This window comes from Parus major, chromosome 1, assembly GCF_001522545.3.
Source record: "Parus major isolate Abel chromosome 1, Parus_major1.1, whole genome shotgun sequence".
NCBI classification, from domain to species: domain Eukaryota; kingdom Metazoa; phylum Chordata; class Aves; order Passeriformes; family Paridae; genus Parus; species Parus major.
Window position 1 is genome coordinate 25,652,712 of NC_031768.1, and position 21,968 is coordinate 25,674,679.

At 43.4% G+C, this 21,968-nt stretch overlaps 1 protein-coding gene across 1 annotated transcript; it reads right to left on the bottom strand.

Moving 5' to 3' along the window:
• Positions 1 to 245: 245 nt before the first annotated feature.
• Positions 246 to 20,679, bottom strand: ADPRHL1 (ADP-ribosylhydrolase like 1). Its single transcript, XM_015620550.3, has 7 exons — positions 19,691 to 20,679; positions 15,591 to 15,755; positions 10,509 to 10,634; positions 7,836 to 7,976; positions 4,678 to 4,805; positions 2,262 to 2,394; positions 246 to 1,160 (listed from the first exon to the last, which is right to left on the bottom strand). Exons 1-7 carry the CDS (start codon positions 19,902 to 19,904, stop codon positions 1,003 to 1,005), a joined length of 1,065 nt encoding a protein of 354 aa, XP_015476036.1. The 5' UTR covers positions 19,905 to 20,679; the 3' UTR covers positions 246 to 1,002.
• Positions 20,680 to 21,968: the final 1,289 nt, after the last annotated feature.

A 21,968-nucleotide genomic window follows, 5' to 3' on the forward strand; every position in this document is an offset into this window, starting at 1 on the left:
GATGAAGCCAGGCAAGGAAAGGTGAAAAAGAACAAAAGGTAATAAAGGGAAGGAGAAAAAAAAAGGGAAAAGGTAAAGCAGTAACTTTTCTTCTTGTGGTTTTTGTGGTGTTCAGACTTGTGAAATGTATCACAGCCTAACTGTTGACCTATTACAACTGCTTGAAGACCTCAGCCAAAAATTCTGATACTGATACAGCAACATATAATCTGTTCAATCTAAAAATAAAGACTGATACTAGAAAATAGTGCAAGATTAATTTATTTACAAATATTTCAGCCAGATATATTTTAGAGAAACTTTTGTTCTGAAGACTGAAGAAGAATAAAACCATAATTCGGAAATTTTAGACACACTGATCAGAAATTTTAGACACACTGATGCTTTGCTGTTCCTTGGAGGTATTTTTAGTGTTGGCTTTTCCTTTTCTGGAAGCTTCTAATGTAACAATACCTTACACCACAGTGCTGATAGAGGGATCAGTGATTCATTAAAAGCTAATCCATGAGACATTAGGTTTACAAGTGTCACAGACACATTAGATTTGAGAACAAGGAGGGACACAGTGGTGAAAGGATTGTCAAATATACAGAGAATACCCCCGTGAGTGGGTACTACCATTAGTTTTGCAAGAAAGCATTAGTTCTGAAAATTAATTTTGTATGTGTAATTACTGGAAACAGCTGTTTAGGAAGTGGTATTATAGCAAGTTAGACTGAAATCAGTCAAAAGACATTTTATTTATTTTTTGCCATTTGAGGTTTAAGCAGCACTCCTTGTATTTAGAAATCCCTACATCTGTAAAAAACCCACAAATATCACATGTATCTAATCAGTCTAATAATCCTAGTCAGTCTAAGAACTCAGCTATCTTCACTTGCACGCAATGTACACAGAGCTCTTCAGACTAACCCAGGGCCACCTCCTTCACTACGAATGCCAGTCAGATATCTACAGGGTTTGATATAGTCTTTATAGAAAGAGAAAATGGCAGAAACTGCTTTACTTTTCCTCCATGGATAGTCGGTAAAGATTCTCGCCCAAGAACTCGAGCCTCTCCCTTTGTTCCAGGTCCTGGTATAAGCCCTTGGGCACCTTGCTCAGGCCGTAAACCAGGCCAAACAGGCAGCCGGCGATGGACCCAGTAGCCGCGCTCTCCCCTGCAGGATTAAGCACAATTGCAGTGGTCTCTTAGTGTCACCTTCACATACACAACTGAAAACTGCACTGGAGGGAGCATTCCACACAGATGGGAGCACGTTGGGCCAGTCCCAAAGGCTAAGGATGCCTAAGTAAGAGAATGATGCCAAGGCGAGCGCATGGAGATCCCACTGTGGTGCGCACTCCTGGGCTGGGTGCTCACTTGGTTTCAGGAAAACCTACCCCAGCACAGCAGCTCTTGCAGGCAGCCAGCCATTGCTAAGAACAAAGGAGGGAATAACAGTTGCAGAGGTGTCTACTATACAACGAAGGTCCTGGACTGGAGTGTCCCTTCCCTTCTCATAGCCCAGTCCGGCCCAGCCCAGCCCGGCCCAGCCCAGCCCAGTCCAGCCCAGCAGTTTTAGAGCACTGTGCAGGCTTTAAAACACCCAGCCTTGCTGAGGATGAGGAGCACTGATGCTCTGTGACTGTGGGTTTGTACCTGCCAGGGTCTGCAGTGGGGGACTGTGAGCTCTCAACACTGTGTTGGGGCAGGTGAGAGACCTAGAGCCCCTGCAAAGGGCCCACACCATGTAGGGAGGGAGTGGGTGATTCAGTGCTGGGGTCCTGCCCCCCAGCTCTGCTGGCCCTCCCAAAAGTCCAGCAAGATGCAACTGCTAATGAGAAAGTTCTCTCTCACAAATATGTAGAAGTACTTAATTGTGTGCCTCCAAGTGCTGGATTTTATTTGGCTGGCCCTTGTTTGGGTGCTGTATTATTTTTCTCCCTTACTTGGTGTCATTACATGCAGCAAAAAGGTTGTTTTGCCAAAGGTGCTTGTGTTCTGTCAGGATCTGTCAGCCCTTTAGAAAGTCATGCTGGCTTCCTCCTCATGTACCTCTGGAGGAACCATGAGATGTGGGTGGAGCAACATTTGAAAAGTGCTGTAATTGTCTCGTGTGGCAGCTGCTGCCAGAAGAATGGGGTTTAGAGGCTAAAACCAGGGGTGACAGTGTTACAGACAACATGGCAGATTGGCCAACAGAGGCAGCTGACAGCCAGGAGGGCACTGTGCTGGCCCTGGCGAGGGAGCAGGGGCGGGAGGCACAGGGGACCCTCACCTCCGTGGAACATGGAGCGGTTGCAGAGCTCTGTCCAGTCCCCGCCGCAGCCCATCAGGGCATCGTACGCGATCATGGGGGCGTCGTGGCCTCGTCTTCCCCCGCGGCCTTCGGAGCTCCACCGCCTGTACGTCTGTGGGAGAGACGGCACCGTCAGGGCAGGGCACTGGAGCTGCAGGCGTGGGGCATTGGCCAGTCTGCCCTGCTGAGTGGGAATAGCTCCTTGGGCTGGAAAGGGCGGCAGGGGCTGTGCTGGGGCTCCTCTGGTGCGGCGTGGGACGAGCCCCAGCAGCCGCTCCAGCAGTCCCGGCAATGCCTGAGGCACCGGTGTAAGCCTGCAGTCCAGCTTAATGCACCAAATTCTTGGCAGGCCAAGAGGCTGGTTTAAGCAAGCCAGAAATGCCAAAAAGTACATCAAGACAGATTTCAAGTTCACATCCTAGAAATTCCTTATCATTTAAAAATTTAAGGTTGGTAAGGACATACTTCCTCAGTCTTCTTCCTGCCTCTGGGAATGTTCTCAACTCCCCTTACTGCACATTTGCAAATGTTTCAAATAGTCAAGTTTTCATGGGGGGTGAAAATGTTCTGATCCAGTAATTTCTTTAGGGCCTTAGTTTCAGACTATGTAATTCAAGCACTCTTCTCTGTCTTTTTCTTGCCAAGCCTTTTCTCTCCTCTTCTAAAAGCACTTGTCCAACAAAAGGGAAAATAATTTGCAAATGTAAGGAACAGTTCTTCCCCAGGAGAAGAAGTAAGAAGAAAGAACTCCAAACCCACAGTGAGGTTTGCAAAGGAAAATCAGATTTTCTCTAAAGCAGGTACTGCCAGCCCCAAATCCCCAAATTATCTCAACACTAATAAATGTATAGTTAAAAAATACCTTCCCATTAGAGAAATGGGCAGCTTTATTTCCTGAAGTTTAGCTTACATCATGGCCTGTTGAATGTTGCTGGTTGGCTGGCTCTTGGCTTCTGCAACATGTGTGAAGGGTTTGCATTTCTCTCTATTCATTTTCACCTGAGCTGTTTCATGCTTGGTTGAAGTTTATCTACACATCCATCAAACACAGAAGAGTTTGACAACAGCTTAACTCTGCTGCTTTTTATTTTTTTTTCTTTTTTTACAGTCTAGAGAGATTATTTATGCTTTATGTTGTTCTCTGCCCCATGCAGATTTCCAGCCCTGTTGCTGCAGTTTGGATGCTGCTGGTGCAATACGGACACACATGCAATGCTACCAAAGGCAGGAGGGCTTGGCACGGAGGGGCTATTCTGGGTGTGCAGCCAGGCAGATCAAGTGTCACTCTGGCTATTCCTCCTCATCCCTGATGCTCTGCACACATCCAGTGTCATCCCTCCATTACTGTTTGGTTTAATCTCTCCTAAAGCTTTGCTGAGACTCCAGCAGTACTGGAAGGAATATAAAACTAATAGAGAATTCATGGCATTGAATTACTAAAATAAATCTGGAAGGAAATCTATTCTTTATATTTAAAGCGAGCAATTTCTTATTAGCCACAGTCAATCAGACTTCCATAGGCACCTTTCACTGCACAGAAAATCATCTAAAGATACACAAAGTGACTTCTCAGCATAGAACTATGCTTAAATAGTCTGGGGAAAAAAGGATTGATTTATGGCAAAAGGTGACAAGAACCACATACTTATTGCTTAGCTACTAAGCGGAGAGATTTGGGGGGTGCCAGCCCATATCAGGCAGCTGTAATGAGCAAGGAAGAAGACACATTTCTCTTGAATTAAGAAGATGTAACTAAAAAAGAAAAAATCATGTACATTATAAAATAGTATCTCATGGAATGTGGTGAAGCACCATCTCTCAAGACACTTTAAACTAGCTTGGCACAGCCCAAGTTGGCAGCAAATCAATCACTTGGGATGTTCGTCTTCTGCTCAAAGGACCAAAAACTTGTAGACTGGTTTGGGTTGGAAAGGAACTTTAAAGACCACTGAGTTCCAATCCCCTGCCATGGGCCGGGGCACCCTCCACTAAACTTGACCAAATCCAGCTTCTAATACCTGGGGGACTCTGGCCACAGCTCCATTAGAGCCTTTCATGAGAGCCCCTGGCAGGACATTTGCCTTTCCCACCCTCAGATAGACATGGCCCATGTTTTGTAGCTGCTTTGGGTGCCAGACCATTAAACCTGGCTCTCTGCACTGTTTTCTCCCATTGCAGCAAACCCAGGACGGGTGGTAAATGTTTTTCTTTTTTAAGCTAATGTACCTGAGTCGAGGACAGGAGTTGTTTTTTGTCTCTTGAAATTTCAGGGGAAAAAAAATAAATTTCCTGACTACTCTGGCAGTGCAATCAGTTGAAAAATGGTGGTGTGTCTCTTTGAAAATACCTCTCTTGGTTCAGAGCCATCACAAGAACTTTCAGAAGTTGCAGTTACCTTTTCTCTCTCCTCTGCATCATAGTTGGCTGGAAAGACAGGTTGATTCTGATTTTCCTCATTGATTTCTCTCTCCTCCAAATAAAACTGCCACTTGGCTTCAAAGTAAAACCAGTGCTCTTGATATTCTGAAGGCAAAAGAAATTAATGATGCATTATTTCATTTTGAGAACATTTTCAGTTCTACTTTAACATATTTTAAGGATAATGACAGTATTGACTGACATGAAACCCCAGGTATTTTACAGTAATGTACTGCATATATACTAAGTATAAAGCAGGACATCTAATTGAAAGCAGAGGATGCAGTAAAGAAAATACTTTCATAATTTTGTGCTATTTTAATGTCATTTAAGATATACCAAGACAAAATTTTACAAGAATTTACTGAAGAGCACTCCAAGGAAAAGATAAAAGTCAACAAAAAGAAAATAATAAATTCTTTGCCAGATTTTATTCCTTTACTATGATTAAAGATTATCTAAAAACACTTCCACATCCTAAATACAATTTGCCTCCTAGATCAGTTATCAATTTTTTAATTGCATAAATTCTCCAGTATTTCTGTTTTATTTTCATCACATTTATTGTGTGATCATTCAGGAAATATCATCAGATAGGAAAGTCCAAATTTCCCATTTGCATATATTAGAATAACAAATGTAGCAAAAGGATAAATAACACACACATCTGCTATTTGTGCCCATAGAAATAAGCCTTTTTTAATAACCATATGTCTTTCTTCCTTTTTTCTGTCACTTTGGGAAGTGATCTCTAATCATGCTTAATGTTCCCCATGTAAATAAACTTAATAAATTTAATTAATTTTCAAGATAATGCTCTGGTTCACCCTTTTTTATAAAGAAAAGACACTTATGGACTGTTAAGCACATACACATGCACCTGCCTGCAGAATTGAGGCCTGAGGGAAGCCCTGCCTGGCAAGCTGAAGGGGGTAAGGAGTTAGAGAACACTGAGGTGGCCCAGATAGCTAAGTATTCCAAGGCAAACTAGCAATTTTGGATGGGACTATGGGTGTCAAATAAAATTTAACATTCCCACTTTTTCCGTCCCTGTCCCCCGCTTGGCTGCTCAGTGGTGCGCGCTGCAGGTGGCTGAGAAGCACTCACACAACCAAACCATTCACCTGAAGGACATAATCTGATTTTGCTTATTGTCCTAAAATGCCACAGTGGTGACTGTCTTTGCCAATTAAGATCTTTAAGTAGGGGCATTTTTGTAAAAATCCAAGCTGCTTTGTAGGACCTGATACTTTGACAAATTTGTCAGCTGCCAGTGCCCCAGACATTGATGAGCATTCAGTCACATACCCAAGACACCTGGAAATGTCCAGCTGCCCTTTTTCTGAGTCTGTGACCCAGTCTGACCTCATTTCAAAGAAACCAAACTAGAACCCTAAGAAGGGGTGGTGTTTACAAAAACAGAGCGAAAGGGTATTTACAGCCATCAGGCCAAGGAGAGCATCTAGACGTATCTACAGTATCTAGAGGAAAACAAAGATAAGCAAAACAAATGTAAACTATCAATACCCACTACAGCAGCTGGTTATGACAGTTTTTAGAAATGTAAGTGACCTGACCGGTCTCTTCCTTTTTCGCTGGCCTTTTGTTTGTATGGGTTTTTTCCCTAATTCCCCATGACAATAAACCATAAATGCCTCAAAAATGTAAGTTTTCTATGTAGCACCTTTATAAGCAAGGTGCTTGTTCCACAGTTTCAGAAATAGAGGGATCAAGCAGCTGAAGGAGATTTTTGTTGGGTGGACCTGTAGCACAATCAGAATCCCATGCCACTAACCCTAGCAAGGCTCTGCACCGGCCCCCGAGCCCAGCCGAGGTGATGGTCACATTCAGGTCCATGGAACTATCCAGCCAGTAATTGCAACTGGATATCAGAGAGGGCTGTAGAGTCGAACTCTCTGTGACACAGATAACAAGCTCTCTGTTTGTTATCCATGGGGGATAATATAGCTAAAATAGGATTTTCTGAAACTGGAGGACTCTGTTTGGCAGGATTTCTTTGCAGCGCATCTCAGCAGCCAAGGAGCTTAACTTTAATGCAGGACACTTTTCCCCACTACCAAAATAGGATGAAGCTCAACAATAAAGGCACTGGCTGGAGGGCATGCCTCAGGAGTCCAGCACACATACCTCCATGCCGAGGGGTCCTGCTCGGGTGGAGTGACAGGGACCTGCTGCAAAGCCACCCAGAGAGACGCCCGGTCATATTAATCCTGCACCTGCTCCTCATGGGTCTCTGCTAAAAAAATCCTGGTGTGCAATGAGGCACAGATGAAAACACAGGGTCTTTCAGAAAGCCTTTCTGGGGCTCCTTTCAGATTTTAAAGCAGCAGCTTTTCTTCAGGGGTAAGTTTTAATTTCTGAGTGCTCTCAAGTAAAGGTTTCTATTGAGTTCAGTCTTTCCCAACAGCTGCCTCTTAATCTCTTTCCTTGATGTTTCAGTGTAATGATACTCATCTGTCCATGGCAGGCCTCACCATTACAAACATCACTTCCTGACAAGAGGGGACTTTGCCCCAAAGACCATGTGTGTAGCAATAATAAAGTAGTAGCATCAAGTTCAGTAGCTGGGTGACACTCAGTTGTTTAAAACAAGGATTCAACAGGTTGTATCTTAAATATTTGTTCAGAAAAGCAACAAGCCAAATCTCAGTTGTGGTCAAAAGCGAACTCTTGGTCAGGAGGCATCTCCAGGTCAAATTTTCCTGTCAGGATGAGGAGTGTCAGTGATTTTTCTTCTGGAAGATGTTGAACTGCATTAATTGATGGAAGGCAGCTGAATAATTAATCTCAAGAGTTAGTTTGCCTGATTACCTGCTAAATATAATTTCCTTCCTCCCCCCACCCAGCAATCTCTGAAGATTCCCTAAAAATAAAACTGCAGTAGGGCACAGTCACTGGCATTTTGCTTTGTATTTTTGCCACTAATACACCAGTCAAATAACTGGTGGTAGAAGAAGGTGGCACCACCTATGGAGAGCTTACTATTCTGAGCAGAGAAAGTGGGTGGACGACCTTTGGAGGGAGGAGGGGGGGGAAAGCAGCAAGATGTAGACATTTCTTCAGTGCCTTTGCAGCTAAACATAGCTTTAGGAAAATAAACCCTTGATCCAGTACCTGCCATGTGACGAATGGTCTTCTTACAGTATTCTTCAGCCATCGGCACAACCTTCATCATGTCTCTTCCCCATTGCACAAGGGGTTTCCCTTGTATTGCGTATGCCACGAAGAGAGCTGTGCAAAGGGACCCTAGAAAACCTGGAATTCACAAACAGCAAGGATTACCAGTGTGCATCTGTGCTGGTGCCATCCTTTTTGTCCTTGTTTTTCCCCATGAAATCACCAGTGGAATGCCTCATGGCTGTCAGGTAGATTAACAAATGTACACAACCCATCTCCGCCTGTTTGCAACCTGACTTGTGGCATGTCGAGATTATTGGCTAATGACTGCTGCCTGCTGGTTTGTGACTTAGCTTACATAGTAGGGAGCTTCTGTTCTCAGTGGTGTAATGTGATAGAAATTGAGGTAGGGGTCAAAAATAAACATCATCTACCAATGGGATACTGAAAATCTTCTAATTGAAGTCACATGGAATAATTGACTTGTACAAAGTGATTCAATTACAAGCTATATCAGCTTGTTTACAGCATCATCCAGCCCAAGAGGAGTGGTTGTTAGATCTAACACTATTTCTGGCTCATTTGACTCTAAGGGAACAAATCCATGTCCCCTAAGAGGAAAGAAGAAATTGTCCAAGAAAGACATCCTGGTCTTCTATTTGTAACTTCAACATTGTAAATATTACAAATATTATAGCTGTTGATGAGCACTCAACACTTCCATGACACCAGTAACAGTAGGGCTCATTTCTTATATTTGTTTGTGTCCTTGGCATTCTGTCAAGGGCAACAAAATCAACCTGGTGCAGTGTGCAAAAGAAGCTGAAGAAAAGCAGTCAGTCATTTAAATAAATCCCAGGTGAGCAAAGTATTCATGCATGTGCTTCTTTCAGTGTAGGGGTCCAAAAGCGTTCACTCATGCATAGAGATAATCATGAATTTTGTGTGTTTTGCTGAAGGTAAAACAAAATAATCTTAGGAAGTGACAAGTCTAGATGAGGCGATTACTGATTCCCTCTGCCACAAAACCTGCTGGGCCAGGCCCAAGGTGCATCCAGCTGGAGCCCCGTAGATGTTTTCATAAAAAGTAACAGCCCGTGTAGCCCAGCCCAAAGGGTCTCACCCAGGTAGGCAGCAGCCAGCCCAGATGCCACAAAGATCCTTGAGGGCCACATGTGAGGGTGGCAGCAGAGGGTTTAGAGCATGAATCAAAGAGCTATCAGGGGGCACTGGGACACCTCAGTCAGAAGGGGCAGAGGCTGGGGTGTGCCCTGAAGGTTTTGCAAGAGCTGGCAGTCCCCTCCTGCCTGCTCCCCAGAATGCCCATGCCCCTGTTGCTGTTCCCTGCTCCCCCTGCCCACAGCAGCCCTCACACAGCCTGCTGCTCCTCACTGGGGAAGAAAGCACGCCCCAGCCAAGGTGTCTGCCTCTGCAGGACAGAGTGAACTCCTATGTGGTTTGGCTTCTCCACCCCCCAGAACATCTAGGCTAGTTTTAGGGGCCAATTTAATTACACAGCTTGATTGATTTTGACAAGACAGCCTCTTTGACTGATCTCTGAACCCATGGACTTCACAGCTGCCTGCAGCAGAGAGGTCTAAGGCTTCACTGTGCATAACATGGGGAAGTTTTTCCTTTGTCTGCTGCTTTCAGTCCCAGCTGACACACTGGTTGGGTTTTTCTGGGTTAAGAGGATCATAACTGGCATTTTCCTGGCATGTTTCAGGATGGCAGTGAGGTGCATGTGGCCCTTCCACCCCTCTCCTTCCTGCCTCCCCTGCTGTGCCACTTTAAGTTTTCCCAGCTGAGAACTCTTTCTGGATGTAATTTCTTGTTGTATGGAAGGTGTGTGACAGCTTGGATCCTCCTTGCTGCCATTTTCTGGGTCTCATAAGCCCTTTCTGACATGACGGACACAGACTACAAGCAGTTTTACGGCTGCTAATGCACCATAGACTTTACATACCAGCCTAATTTTCTGCTTTGTTTTGAACCCTTTCCCCCTAATTCTATGACATACTGATGGGTTTTCTGACTGCTTCATAGCACTGAGGGTGTTGAACATGTCACCATTCATTATGGTTTTATTTATTGCTGTTTAAAGCAGACAGAATGAATACATGTTTGCATAGCATAAAATTATCAAAATGACAGACCTGAATATTAAAAACAACATTAAATCTGCTTATTTAGGTTTTGTTTAGAAAATGTTAGAGATAGTATCCTCACATATGTAGAGTTAGGCTTTTTTGGCTTACTACCTTTACCTACAGTGATTGGATATGACAAAACCTGCCAAGAGAAAAATGTTGTTATCTCCTGAACCATAAGTCTGCATGATAACAATGAGTCACTGGGATATACATGAATCACAAAATTTGATCAGGGCAACTAACATGAATATGCTTTGGACAAGGCAGGTTATGTTCAGATATTGGGATTTTAGTAGAGAAACAGCTATGCCTGAGGATTCTGTCGGCATAATATACAAGCAAATATATAAGCCTATATAAGTTGTATACACATGTATGTATTAACCAATCAACGTTCAAACTGAGGCCTTGAAGCCTGCAAAGCAGAAGTGGTTTAACCAGGGGAGCTCACAGGAGCCAGGCCAGTCCCTGCAGAAGAGCAAAGCTGCCTTAGGGGATGTCAGAGTGCAGGCATTACCTGTGGGATGGTTATGCGTCATTCGTCCACATTCAATGCTCACTTCAATGAGTGACTCCAGCCTTTCTGGCTTCCAGTATCGCATCCCCAAACACATGGCTTTTGTGGAAGCTCCAAATCCAGAACCTAAAGTAAAAGGATAACACCAAGCATTTAAAAGGAGACTGATCTCACATAAATATGTTGGTAAAATGTGAGACAAGCACACTTGATTAATTCAGCTCATGTGTGGGAAGGGAACTCCTCAGGGAATGGGAAATTGCCATGCAAAATGAGTTACAAGTTTTGAGAGTTTCTTGTGAGGAATTCTGCTCCTACGTAATCATTCTGGTTTTACAGTTATATTCCCATATAATCAAGTGCTATGAAGAGCATAGTGGGTTCAGAAAGCCGTCCACTCTCTTGCTCACAGGATTTGCTTGATCCAAACTCTCATCCCATCTTCATTCTTTTTTGGCTGACACTGCTGTTTTACCCACACCAGAAGCAGAACTTTGAGAAACAGATACATTTCTCCAAACCCTTATTTTATAGTTGTAAGCACACAATTAAAACACTTTATACGAGCTTCACAGTTCACCTTTCAATTTTAATGCATGTTTCACCAGTTTCTGCTGCACACAAAAATCATGTGTCCAAAAGAAACTAAAGGCTACTGAGCCAAATCCTATGAAGTTAAGCAATGTCAGAACTGAAGTTTCCCATACAACCTGAAATTAGTGCTTGTTGTGCTACAGCCTACACTTACTGAGCTTAGTCTTGGGAACCTCCACCTCCATGCAGCACAGAATTTATTTATTGAATGACAAATTCAGAATTTCTTTTAATCCTTAGCACTGAGTGTGTGATCCCAAGTGTTCAACTTTTAAACACTTCATTGAATGGAGTTAAACTTACTAATGAGTTTCTCTGCAGTACTTATCACAGTAATTTTAGGATCCCAGAAAAGTTTTAATGAGCTTATCTTCACCAGCCACCAGTGAGGTGATTATCTCCTCTTTGCAGCTGGTGAGCCAGTGCCCAAAAAAGCATTAACTCATTGCAGGCAACCACCCTGAGATGGATAGGCTTCAATTTTTGGAAGTACTTGGCATTTTTCAGTGCTGTCTTTGCTCAATCACACTTCCCAGTGACCTTGGGAATAGCTGAGAGCAATCAGTGTTTCTCTTGTTGGCTCCTGGAAGATAAGGGGAGTATTTATGCTACCTAATTTTAGCCTATATGAACCTGCATTAGGAGCCCAATCTCCTTGTCTTTCCCGGACAGGCAGCATGGAGAAAGGCTGTATGTCCATTAGTGTGTGTGATGGCATAGTAGGAGCAACCCAGGGGCCAGAGTTTGGATTGAAGCAGCAGATGCTAAGGAGCCAGGGTCAAAGCTTTCAGTCACTTATCTGGAGAAGGGTCCTCAGCTGCTCCACTGGGCTTTGTCTCCTCTGGAGCAAAGCACCAGGGGCTCTTTTGGAACACCTCTTGCCAAGTGGCTCCAGCTCTGATGTCCTAGGTTATGAGTGTGATCCAAGTGGGGTAGTGAGGGTGGCAGTGAGATCTACTTCAAGCCAAATTGAAGCCTGAGCCAAACTAACATAAACCACCTGCTGGCATTTCCAGGTGCAATATCTGGATTTCCCTCTTAGGAAAAGAGTTCTTCTCCCCTGAGAGCAGCTATCCAGGAGCAGATAAAACTGCCTATCCCACAGATCACATAGAAACTTCAAGGAAGAGTCAGGAAGGAAATCCAGTCTTCCAGGGCACCACTCTACTGGAAGAAAATACCTTCTCCTGCTTGCAAGATCAAACTCTTCATTAAACCATCTGAGAGTCTTCACTATGCAAACGTGGTTTCTCCAAAGGACACAGTCCATGCTGGTTATCCAAGAGGGGAGGCTCTTGCACTACACAAAGCTGCTAATTACATGACATCTTTCAGTATATCCGAAATGGAAGATGTACTACAGTAATCTGACTGCTGGTCTGGAGGAGCTTGTCTTTCCCACTTCATTGCATTCCCACAATCTGGGAAGTTCCATTAAAACCTTCTGCAGAATTAGACAAGTGAACTTGGCAACAAAAAATACTATTACTCCCATGGATTAATATTAAACCCAGACAGCTTCAGGGGGCTGACTCTCATGTCCCACGTCTACCATTTGAACTAATGACACAAGGAACAGCAAGACTAGTCCAAGCAACAGAGGTGACACATGTGGCAACATAATGACTGTCCTCCATGATCAGACCAAAGGTAAAACCAACTCATCATGACTGACAATGAAGAGGATTTACTTAGGAAAGAGTAAAAGGGAAGTAAAAGGACATTATCCCTTAGTATTAACTAAACTGCTCACAATTTATCTCCCTGATCCAGGAGGCAGCTGGCTATTAATCTTTCCGCTTAAAAACCCTTGAAGGATTTCCCCTGGGTGAATTTGCCGAGCTCATTTTTGAGCTCACATGAATTGCAGCATCTGAAAATTGGTATTGGAAAATAGTTATGCAGCTTGTGTAGGCGTTGTGTGAAGAAGTCCTTTTTTTGACTTGCTTTGAGCTCATGACCTTCTAGTTTCATTTGAAGTCCCTAGCTGCTGTCCTGGAGGAGACAGTGAACTTTTGCTGTACCTATCCATGTTTCCCAGTTATTTTCCTTTTCATTCATGCACTAAGTTATTCTTTCCTAGTATGTCATACCTCAGTGTGATTTTCTTCACTCTACAACTGTAGAATAACAAAGATTAGGGTAATGGCTGCTAAACTCTGAAGAGGATGTGCCTTTTGTGACTACAGATCATTCTGCATGAAAACTTAGAGTTTAGCACCTTTATCTCCTGTGCACCTGCAGCTTAACCTCTTCAACTTTCCCCTCAACTTTCTGCATTTTTCCTCACACTTTTCCCTCAAGCTCCTCTGCCAATACCACCAGCATAAAATTCTCAAGTGCTTCTAGGAAGCCCAGAAGTTGCTTCCACAGCTGCAAATAAAGACCTGCTTGGATGCTGCAGTCTCAGCCTGAAATACACGTGATACAGGCAGAGCCCAGCTATCTCTCCCACCATTTAACTGGCCTTTCACACTGGCTCCAAAAGCAAATCTCTGGCTCAGGGGGTACTACCTTACTCAGATTTTGGTTCCAGTTCTACAACATCAATGATTCTCTTCTGAACAATTTGGAGTTTTGGCAATGGGTCAAAACATTTGTCTCAGAAACAGCAGCATAATCTGCATAAAAACTTTAAACAAATGCTTACAGACAAACAGAGGCAATAGCTTAGTGGAGAGAATTTTAGCCTTGTGCTCATCAACGTTGTAATTTGTAAACAAGCTCTTAAAATGGAAGGTGTTGGACAATCTTGGGCAGGTTTTCTGGTGGTCACAGGAATCTCACCAGCCTCTAACATAACACCAGGTATCTGCAAGGAGTGTGGCAATGAGCATGACATGAGGTGGCAGAGATACATAGGGCAGTTTGACTTAAGGGTTCAGTGTGCTGACTAAACCCACAAGAATCTGAGCAGAGAAGCATCCATAAGCAATGCAAAATTACCTAAGATAAGTCCATGAAGGCTGGCACGTGAATTATTGCTGGAAGCAAGATAGAATGCCCCAGAAAATCATCCTTTTGGTTCCAGCCCATTCCAAATATAATCTGCTAGGCATTTAATCCCAGGTATTCAATGCCTGTGGCACGTTTTTGCCTCAAAAAGAATTTTGTGCAAATTCAATTAAAAGTTAATTATGTCCATAGCAGTGTTGGGTCCCATAGAAGACAGAACATCTCCAGGTCCCCAGTTCTTCTGCTCTCAGGATGAAAAAAAGGTTTCCTGAAATGTTCCAGACGCTTACTTGTCAGACCAGATGGAGAAGGTGACTTAGCTGCTAGATCTCAAGGCAGGAATTAATTTTAGATTCCTCTAGCCCAGAGTTTCCCCAGAGCAGATAGTCCATCGTGGAAAGCTGGGCAGGAGGAAGGCTGAAAGAGAGGTAGCTGTGACACTGCAGTGGACCAGGGAACAGCCATACCCAGCTGCTCGTTGAACAATGTTAAGAGCTACTTGGGGCCAACAGCAGCTCCCACAATTACTTTCACCAAATTTTATCCACTGTCAGTCACAAGACATGTGACAACTGCCAAAGGGGCACTTTCTCAGATCTGGCTGGCTGATGGCAGGGTGAGAAGAACACACCCTTTTCATTCCCAGAAGCTGTTGTGAGGAACGGGGGACGAGTGAGAGATGCTTTTTTTTGTCAGAGAAATCTGGCTGCAGAGACCCAGAAACAGCTGTGGCATTGTACCACCGGGTCTTTGCCATGGTGTTGTGTCCATACACAGTTCTGCTGAGGCAGTGTGTTCTGCAGTGGTTGAGTGTCACCTGCACAGCCAACACCAGTGTGAGCTGACATATTTTATGGCTGTCTGGGTCTCCCTACTCTGATCATGGGGTGTCTCCACAGGCTTTCAAGATTAATTGCACTGTGTGTCTGTGTGTGCACATAGCTGCCTGTTATTTAACTTGAAATGGAAATTTTATTCATTGTAAAAGTAAATTAACATAAAGGGAATGAAAGAGAGGGTCAGGTGCAGGTAAACCAGGCTAGGAATATGAGGGATTATCAACAAAACAATCATAGTTGTTAGCAGGGCATCAAAATGGAGAAAAGTCTCAGTTTTCCCTCCAGTGAATGTGATGGTGCTTAAACCAATTTATATGCTTGGCATTTTGTTTCAGATCTGTTGTCACTGAAAAGATCCAAGTCTACAAACGTTTAAAGGAAAAATGGCAGAAAATACTTCTTAAAATAACCATTAAACTCAAGGACAAAGATCTGGACCCCGAGGCACACAGCCAAGGACAAAGTCTCTTTAAATAGATGTTAAAGAGGGAGGGGTTTGCTTACAAGAGGACACAGTGCCCTACAGAAGGAATTCTTGGCAGATCTCTTGTCATCCTCAGGCAAACATGGAAAAGTTTCAGGGGTAATGGTCTTTGATGTCAAGGGGGAAAAGGAAATAATTTCTATATAGCCACAAACACCAAGAGCATGCATGAGTCTAGCCAGGCCCTCTAAAAGGCAAGCAGTACTGTACCCTTTTCGTTGAAGGGAGTGTGCCAAGCGAGAAGGTGGTTGTCTGGTTTTAACTCCCTGCAGCCTTCGATGGTGGCGGGGTCCGGCCGCCTGCCCGAGAGCTTGTCCACAGCATCCACGTAGCGCTTCACCAGCTCCCGGTACAGGTCTTCCAAACACCAGTAATCTGCTCACAGGAGGGAAGAGAAGGCTGTTGTGTGAAGGCAGAAGAGCAAAAAAACCACAGAAATCATGCAAGCAAGCTCATGGTGCATTTGAGAAATGTCTCCACTTCCAGTACACCAAGTCATGTTTCTGGTGCTGCTGTCACACTTTTACACAGCATGACAGCAGGCTGGAGGGAGAATGGTTTTGATTCTCAGTTCTCATCTTTCTCATCTTTCCCTCCTTTCCTTTCCACATTTAATTCCTTCACTGAAATGATGAAGCATTCTGTTAATGAACAGTAGTTGCCTTTATTTGAGCTCTGTGGTGTGAAGTCATTACAGAGACGATCAACTGTCAGGTGACAGCAAGTCTGGGTAAAGCCAATCGTGCCTGGCTCAGCCCCTGCCTTTACAGATGTGAATACAATTTAAAAATTAAAGCCTTTTTTTTAAAATTAACATATTACAGAATCACTTTAAGAGGTATGTGTGACTAGATACAAAAGCAAATTACCAACTTCCTTTCTTTGCTCTGTATGTTATATGTATTTTGTATAAAATATTGTAGGTCTTTCATGCAGGGATCCAAATATCTCATAATATCATAAACAGTGAGGTTTAAAGAAAAAAAATCCTAATAAAATATAAAATATAAAAAATAAATATAAAAAAATACTATAAAATAATTTTATATTTAAAAGTAGTAAATCCCTACTGCCTGAAGGCAGTTTCCAGCACATAAAATTCTCTCTGTAATAAGTTCACTAACTTCTCCCTGTAATGAGTTCACTAACAATATCTGTTTATAGATTATTTTTACCAAGTCCTACAGTCTTGCCTAAGGAGGAACCTTCCCCCTGTTAAACATAGGCTGTTTCTTCAGAATTGCTGCTTCTCTTGGCTGGTGTTGTCTGTCATTGTTCTTGAGGAATCCTGCCTTTGACTTGTGTCAAGGAAAACCTTCCACTTGTAATTTCTCTGGCAACTATTACAGCTGTGTAATCAGTGCAAACAGAGGCCAGAGGGATTTATTCACTTATATATTTTCTTCATACTTAGAGAAACCCCATTTAATACTTGGTTGGTTGCACAGGTTGAATGACACAGCAGGGGAAGAAGTCCTTTCAAAAATATCTTAATTTTTTCAGAGATGGTGAATTTTGGAAACCCACAATTTAACTTAAGAGAAAGTTTGAAGTCCCAAAGCAGGAGACATTCTGAAGTACCAGTCATGGAGGCAGGCAAAAAAAGGAGATGAAGGGTAGAACAAAGATTCCTCTTTTACACAAAATAATACCCTACCAGTTCCACTGGCCATCCCACATATACTCCTAAAGAAACAAGACACGTTCAAGCTGCCAGCTCTTTCCAGATTTAGGAGTCAGGTGTCACAGTTTATCCAGACAGGAGCAGGGAGCAGGGTTTACTGCCTGGCAGCTCCTGCAGAAACCTTGTCCCCAGAGCACAGAGTCCCTGTGGTCCAGCACCTCCAGACTGTTCAAGCCCACCATGGTTCCCACTCCTGGAGCCAGATTGCTGTCTCAGCCATCAATAGGACAGGTTCTTTCTTTAGAAATGAACTCTTATTGTTTTTTTAACCCATGTGTAAGCAAGAGAGTAAAACACCAACACTTCTGTTGTTACAGAGATAGCTTCCCTACAGAGATAAGGTTTGATGACGCTGTCCTTGTTCCTCCCTTGTAGGACAGATTCCTCCTGGAAGCAGATGTTTTGTCTGTCCTTGATTGTCAGATCGGGGCACGTGGTGGATTTGGGGAGCAGCAGCTCATTCTGCAGCAGTGCACACAGCCCCGGTCGCTTGTGGCCAGGCCCCTCCTGGGATGTTCTCCATCCAGCTGCCGAAGCGCTGGCCAAAATCCCCTCCCCAGGTGAGAGCTGCCTTGGTCTCTAACACAAAGCTGCACCTCACTCTTGGCTGCTGCCTCAGCCTCAGGCTGGGAGCTCCCCCGAGGGCAGTGCCCGACAGTGACAACAGGACTCCATGGCTTTAAGCCGTGGGCAGGTCTGTCCCAGCCTACAAACATCGCACAGCTGCCTGCAGGTGAGCGGCCGGGGAATGCTGTGTTATATGGCAGCCAGGCAAAGAGGATGTGCAGGGAGCAGGACAGTGAACGACAGAGATATTTTTATTGCTGATTTCCCCTCCTTTAGTTTTGGTTTGTTTTGGTTTGTTTTTTTTTGTTTTTTTGTTTTGGGCTGGTAATGTTCCAATATATTTAAAATCTGTTTCCACAGCAGTAAGGGCACAGCCCCAGGGCTGGTGGCAGATGCCTTCAGCCTCACAGACGTTCACTTCTTCAGCTTCTCTCTGTTGATGTGGGTGATTTGGCACCTAGGCTGGGCCATGAGCAAGCCATGGAGCTTTTTTGCATTTCCTGTGTCAGGAGGAGACACTGCCACGGGCAGGAGTGGTTTGTGTTTCCCTTATGGAATACAGGGAGAAAGACTCATTTTATCCCACTTACCAGTGTTGCTGTGAAATGAAGATTTTTTACTAAAATTCCCTACTCCATCTTGCTGTTTCCTCTCCAGCCCATGAAAGCACCTTTTTAAAATGCTTGTTTGATCAGGTCAAAGAAATGAGTGTAGGATAAACACAGTAAATGGAAACGGTAGCTTAAACTTCTTTCTTTAGAGCAATTTACAGGCTGCTATATTTAAGAAAAGAATTATTATTTTACTCTTGGTCTAACTGACTTGATTGCCCAGAAGTTATGATTTTAGTGGGTTCAATAAGCAAGAAACATATGATACGTGTTTAATCATAGCCTATATTCAGAAGTATGCTAGTCATCTTTTTTCTTGATAGGCTGACATCTTGCCCTTATCTTTAGTGTATTAGCTACCCCTTAAACCATTGGTTAGCTAATAGCCAAGTATGAAGTGTCCTACACACTCTTCAACTGATCTCTACCTACTAAATTTAGAGCAGATTGGAAGCAGGCAGATAAAGGAGTGAAACAGTAGCACAAAGGAAATCTCATTGATGTGAAGGATACTTAGCTACATGGGGAGCTTCTGCTACTGGTAGTTACGCAGTGTTATGAGTTTTAAGAAAAATCAGGAATACTTTTACAGAGATTAAAAAAAAAAAAGAATAATTCTGAAGAGGCAAAATGCTATTGAGACGTCACTGCCTTCTGGTGTACTTTTATGATCTTGCCAGACTCAGAAAGCTCTAGTTTGATGGGTAAGGTGTCAATACAAACACTTCTCCTCTTAAAAAGACTACCCCCACCTTAAGAAAAGATGTTCTGAGAACATTCTCAGAACGAATGTTCTCTCTCAAACCATTGTGATTTTAGAAGACATCTTGATAACTTCCACCATTCTGACAGATTTCATTATAAATACAGTACTTTAGGATACTTTTTGGACTAAAGACATGGAGCTCTTATAAAACAAATATGTTTTTGCAGATGCAACCCTTTGTCTGAGGGGAAGCAAGGAGGAGACAGCACTAGTGCTTTTTGCCTGAAGGAGGTACAAAGGTAACTCTACTCCAGCCTGGAGTTCTGGACACAAGCATGTAAAAAATGCACTCAGAAGAGTTCTTATCTGTTACAGAAGGCTCTCTAGTGGCTATAATATTCCCTGATGTATTTCAGCATACAGATAATCTACTTGGCAATTATTTTTGGTATGCTGGACATGTGGTATTGTAGTCTTTAAGCTTTAACCAACTGTATATCTCTAAGGAAAATATAGGAAGAGCCCCTCCACACTCCAGAAATCAAGACCCCCCCCCCAGTTTGTGAGATGGTCACAGGACTGTGCTCATGGAGCATCCAAACTAATGCACATTATCATTCACATAAACAGCATTTCTGACATGCTTTCTCATAACTTCCCCAGCAATCAGTCTTATTCTAAGAAACGCAGCTCGACAGTTCTGTTCCTCTGCAGACTTGTTGGCTATTCCCGCCGTACCTACCTGTGATGACAGCCTCAGCTGTAGCCATGTGCATGAGCGTGTTGTCACTTACTGGCCACTTGTCAGGAGAGAGCACCAGGTTCTCGAGCCCTCCAATTTCCTTCAGCTCCTGCTGGATTTTTGCACCGAAGGCATTGTTTTCACGGGAGAAATTGCGATAACCGAGAGCATCCCCGACCCCAGCCAGAACAAGCGCAGCCTTAAATTTATCCATCCCAAAGACACTTTCCAATTTCCTTTTGCCTGAGACAGCCACCGAATCTTGATCTTCCTTTGTTCCTTTGCCTTCAACTCAGCTCCCCTGACACTTTATATCAGCCATTGTGTCACACCATGAGCTCTCTCTATAAGGCAAGGACTTCCTTTTCTGGCTCTGCAGATGCCATCTCTTGTCTGGGACCCGACAGAGAGGAAATATTTCATAACCCAGGGATTTTGCAGGGGCTTTGTTCAATGAAACTGTAAGAGCAGACCTGCAAAAGCCTTGTTTCTGCAACCCAGCTTAAAGCAAGCCAGGAGATCCTTAGCCCTACCCAGCCAAAGTAACTCTACACCCAGAAAAACAGATGCCTCCACAGGGGTGCTTATTTATTCAACAACTTGTAAATTAATATTTTTTTCTTCTGCCCATTTCTGATATGCTGAAATCAGCCTCCCTCTGAGGGACCAATCAGAAGTGAAGACTATTATAAAAGCAGTTTTCCAGGCTCTGTACACACTAGAAGGAGTAAGAAATCTAGTGAAATGCAGATGACCTCTCCCATTTCTATTATGCCTGATGGAGATACTTTGTTAACAACTTTCTTGTTCTGTTCCACCTAGTACAAGAATGTTCTGCTAATTCACTGCACCCACTGAGCAAAACACCAACTTCAATTCCATGCCTTGCACTCCCTGGCAAATAGTAACTTTTTCCTAAAGCTGAGGTCAGTCTATGCTTGGACTCTGGAAGGAAACTATTTTGAAAGGTGCACTGAAATGGCATCCTGTGAGTCTAATAAAATCCTAACGGCTCACAAATTACTACTACTTTACAGACAGAAATAGAAATGTAAATATAAATGTAGAGAGGTAAACATTGATTGACCTGACTGTAATTTTGATAACTGATACCAGGGAAAGGTCTTTGTTTTTTGATCTTTTTCAGAGGGCAATACTGACTTCTATTCAGATGGAAAAGACCAGCAATGTAAAGGATGCATCATCCTAGCACCCAAACCAACAAGCTAAGGAGCATTAAGTTAATCATGGTCTTAGTTATTGACCTGTGTAGAAATACCTCTGTACTTAATGGATTTTCAGGACACACAGAAGCATTGCCATACCTGTTCTACATTAGAAGAAATAAAGTGTCCAAATGGTGAAAGTCGCTTCTGTTAGTACACAGTTTTAAAGACTGGGATTGGTCAACAGATAGGCTGGAAAGGACACTGAAAGTGTGTTTTCATTGCTAGAAAGTAACGGCTCCACACTGAAAAAGCAAAAAAAAAAAAAAAAGAAAAAAAGAAAAGGAGGGCAATTATGCCCTAGGGACCAGAGGATATACAGGGACGAGTATCAGTGGGCCACAGCCAGCCTGCTCAAGGACTGGCTTGCCACAAGCCCCTGTGTGGGGCAGGGGGAACAAGCATCATCTCCCACCAGCAGGGCATTTACGCAATACTGAGGTAATCTTAGAGTCACCCCTGCTCTGCCTGTTACCTCACGTTCCACATGTCTGAAAACAAACACTAAAAATGGAAAACCAAGGCCAGGACAGCTTACAGAACACACCAGGCAGAAGCACTGACGTTGATATCTCTGTTACAGGTCCTTCCACCCCTCTGTGGCACACACCTGTTCTCTATTCCTGCATAGCATCACGGTTGACAGGCACGTGGGAATTTGAACTTGCAAAGCAAGGACAGGAGGAATCACCTGCTGAGGCACTGTGGTGAGCTACTAAGGGCCTCACCAGATGGAAGGTTCCTCCCTGAAAATGGGCAAAGCTATTCTTAGTTTTCCATTTATCTTTTCCTTCTTAATGTGGCCGGCAGTTGAACTGCCCTTTTGCCTCCCATAGGCTTCCCTCTGTTGAAACACACTCAGCTGCTCAGAACACAGCCCAAATTAGGAACAAGGCTTTAATAAAAAAAACAGAGAAAATTTCAGAGAAGTTCTATTTTTCAACTCTGTAAAACAGAACATGCAGTGAAGACATTTTTATTTAATTTTTTAATTACACATGATCTCCTTTTCATGTGGTGCTTCCAGCTACTGTGAGCTTCCTGGGCAGAGG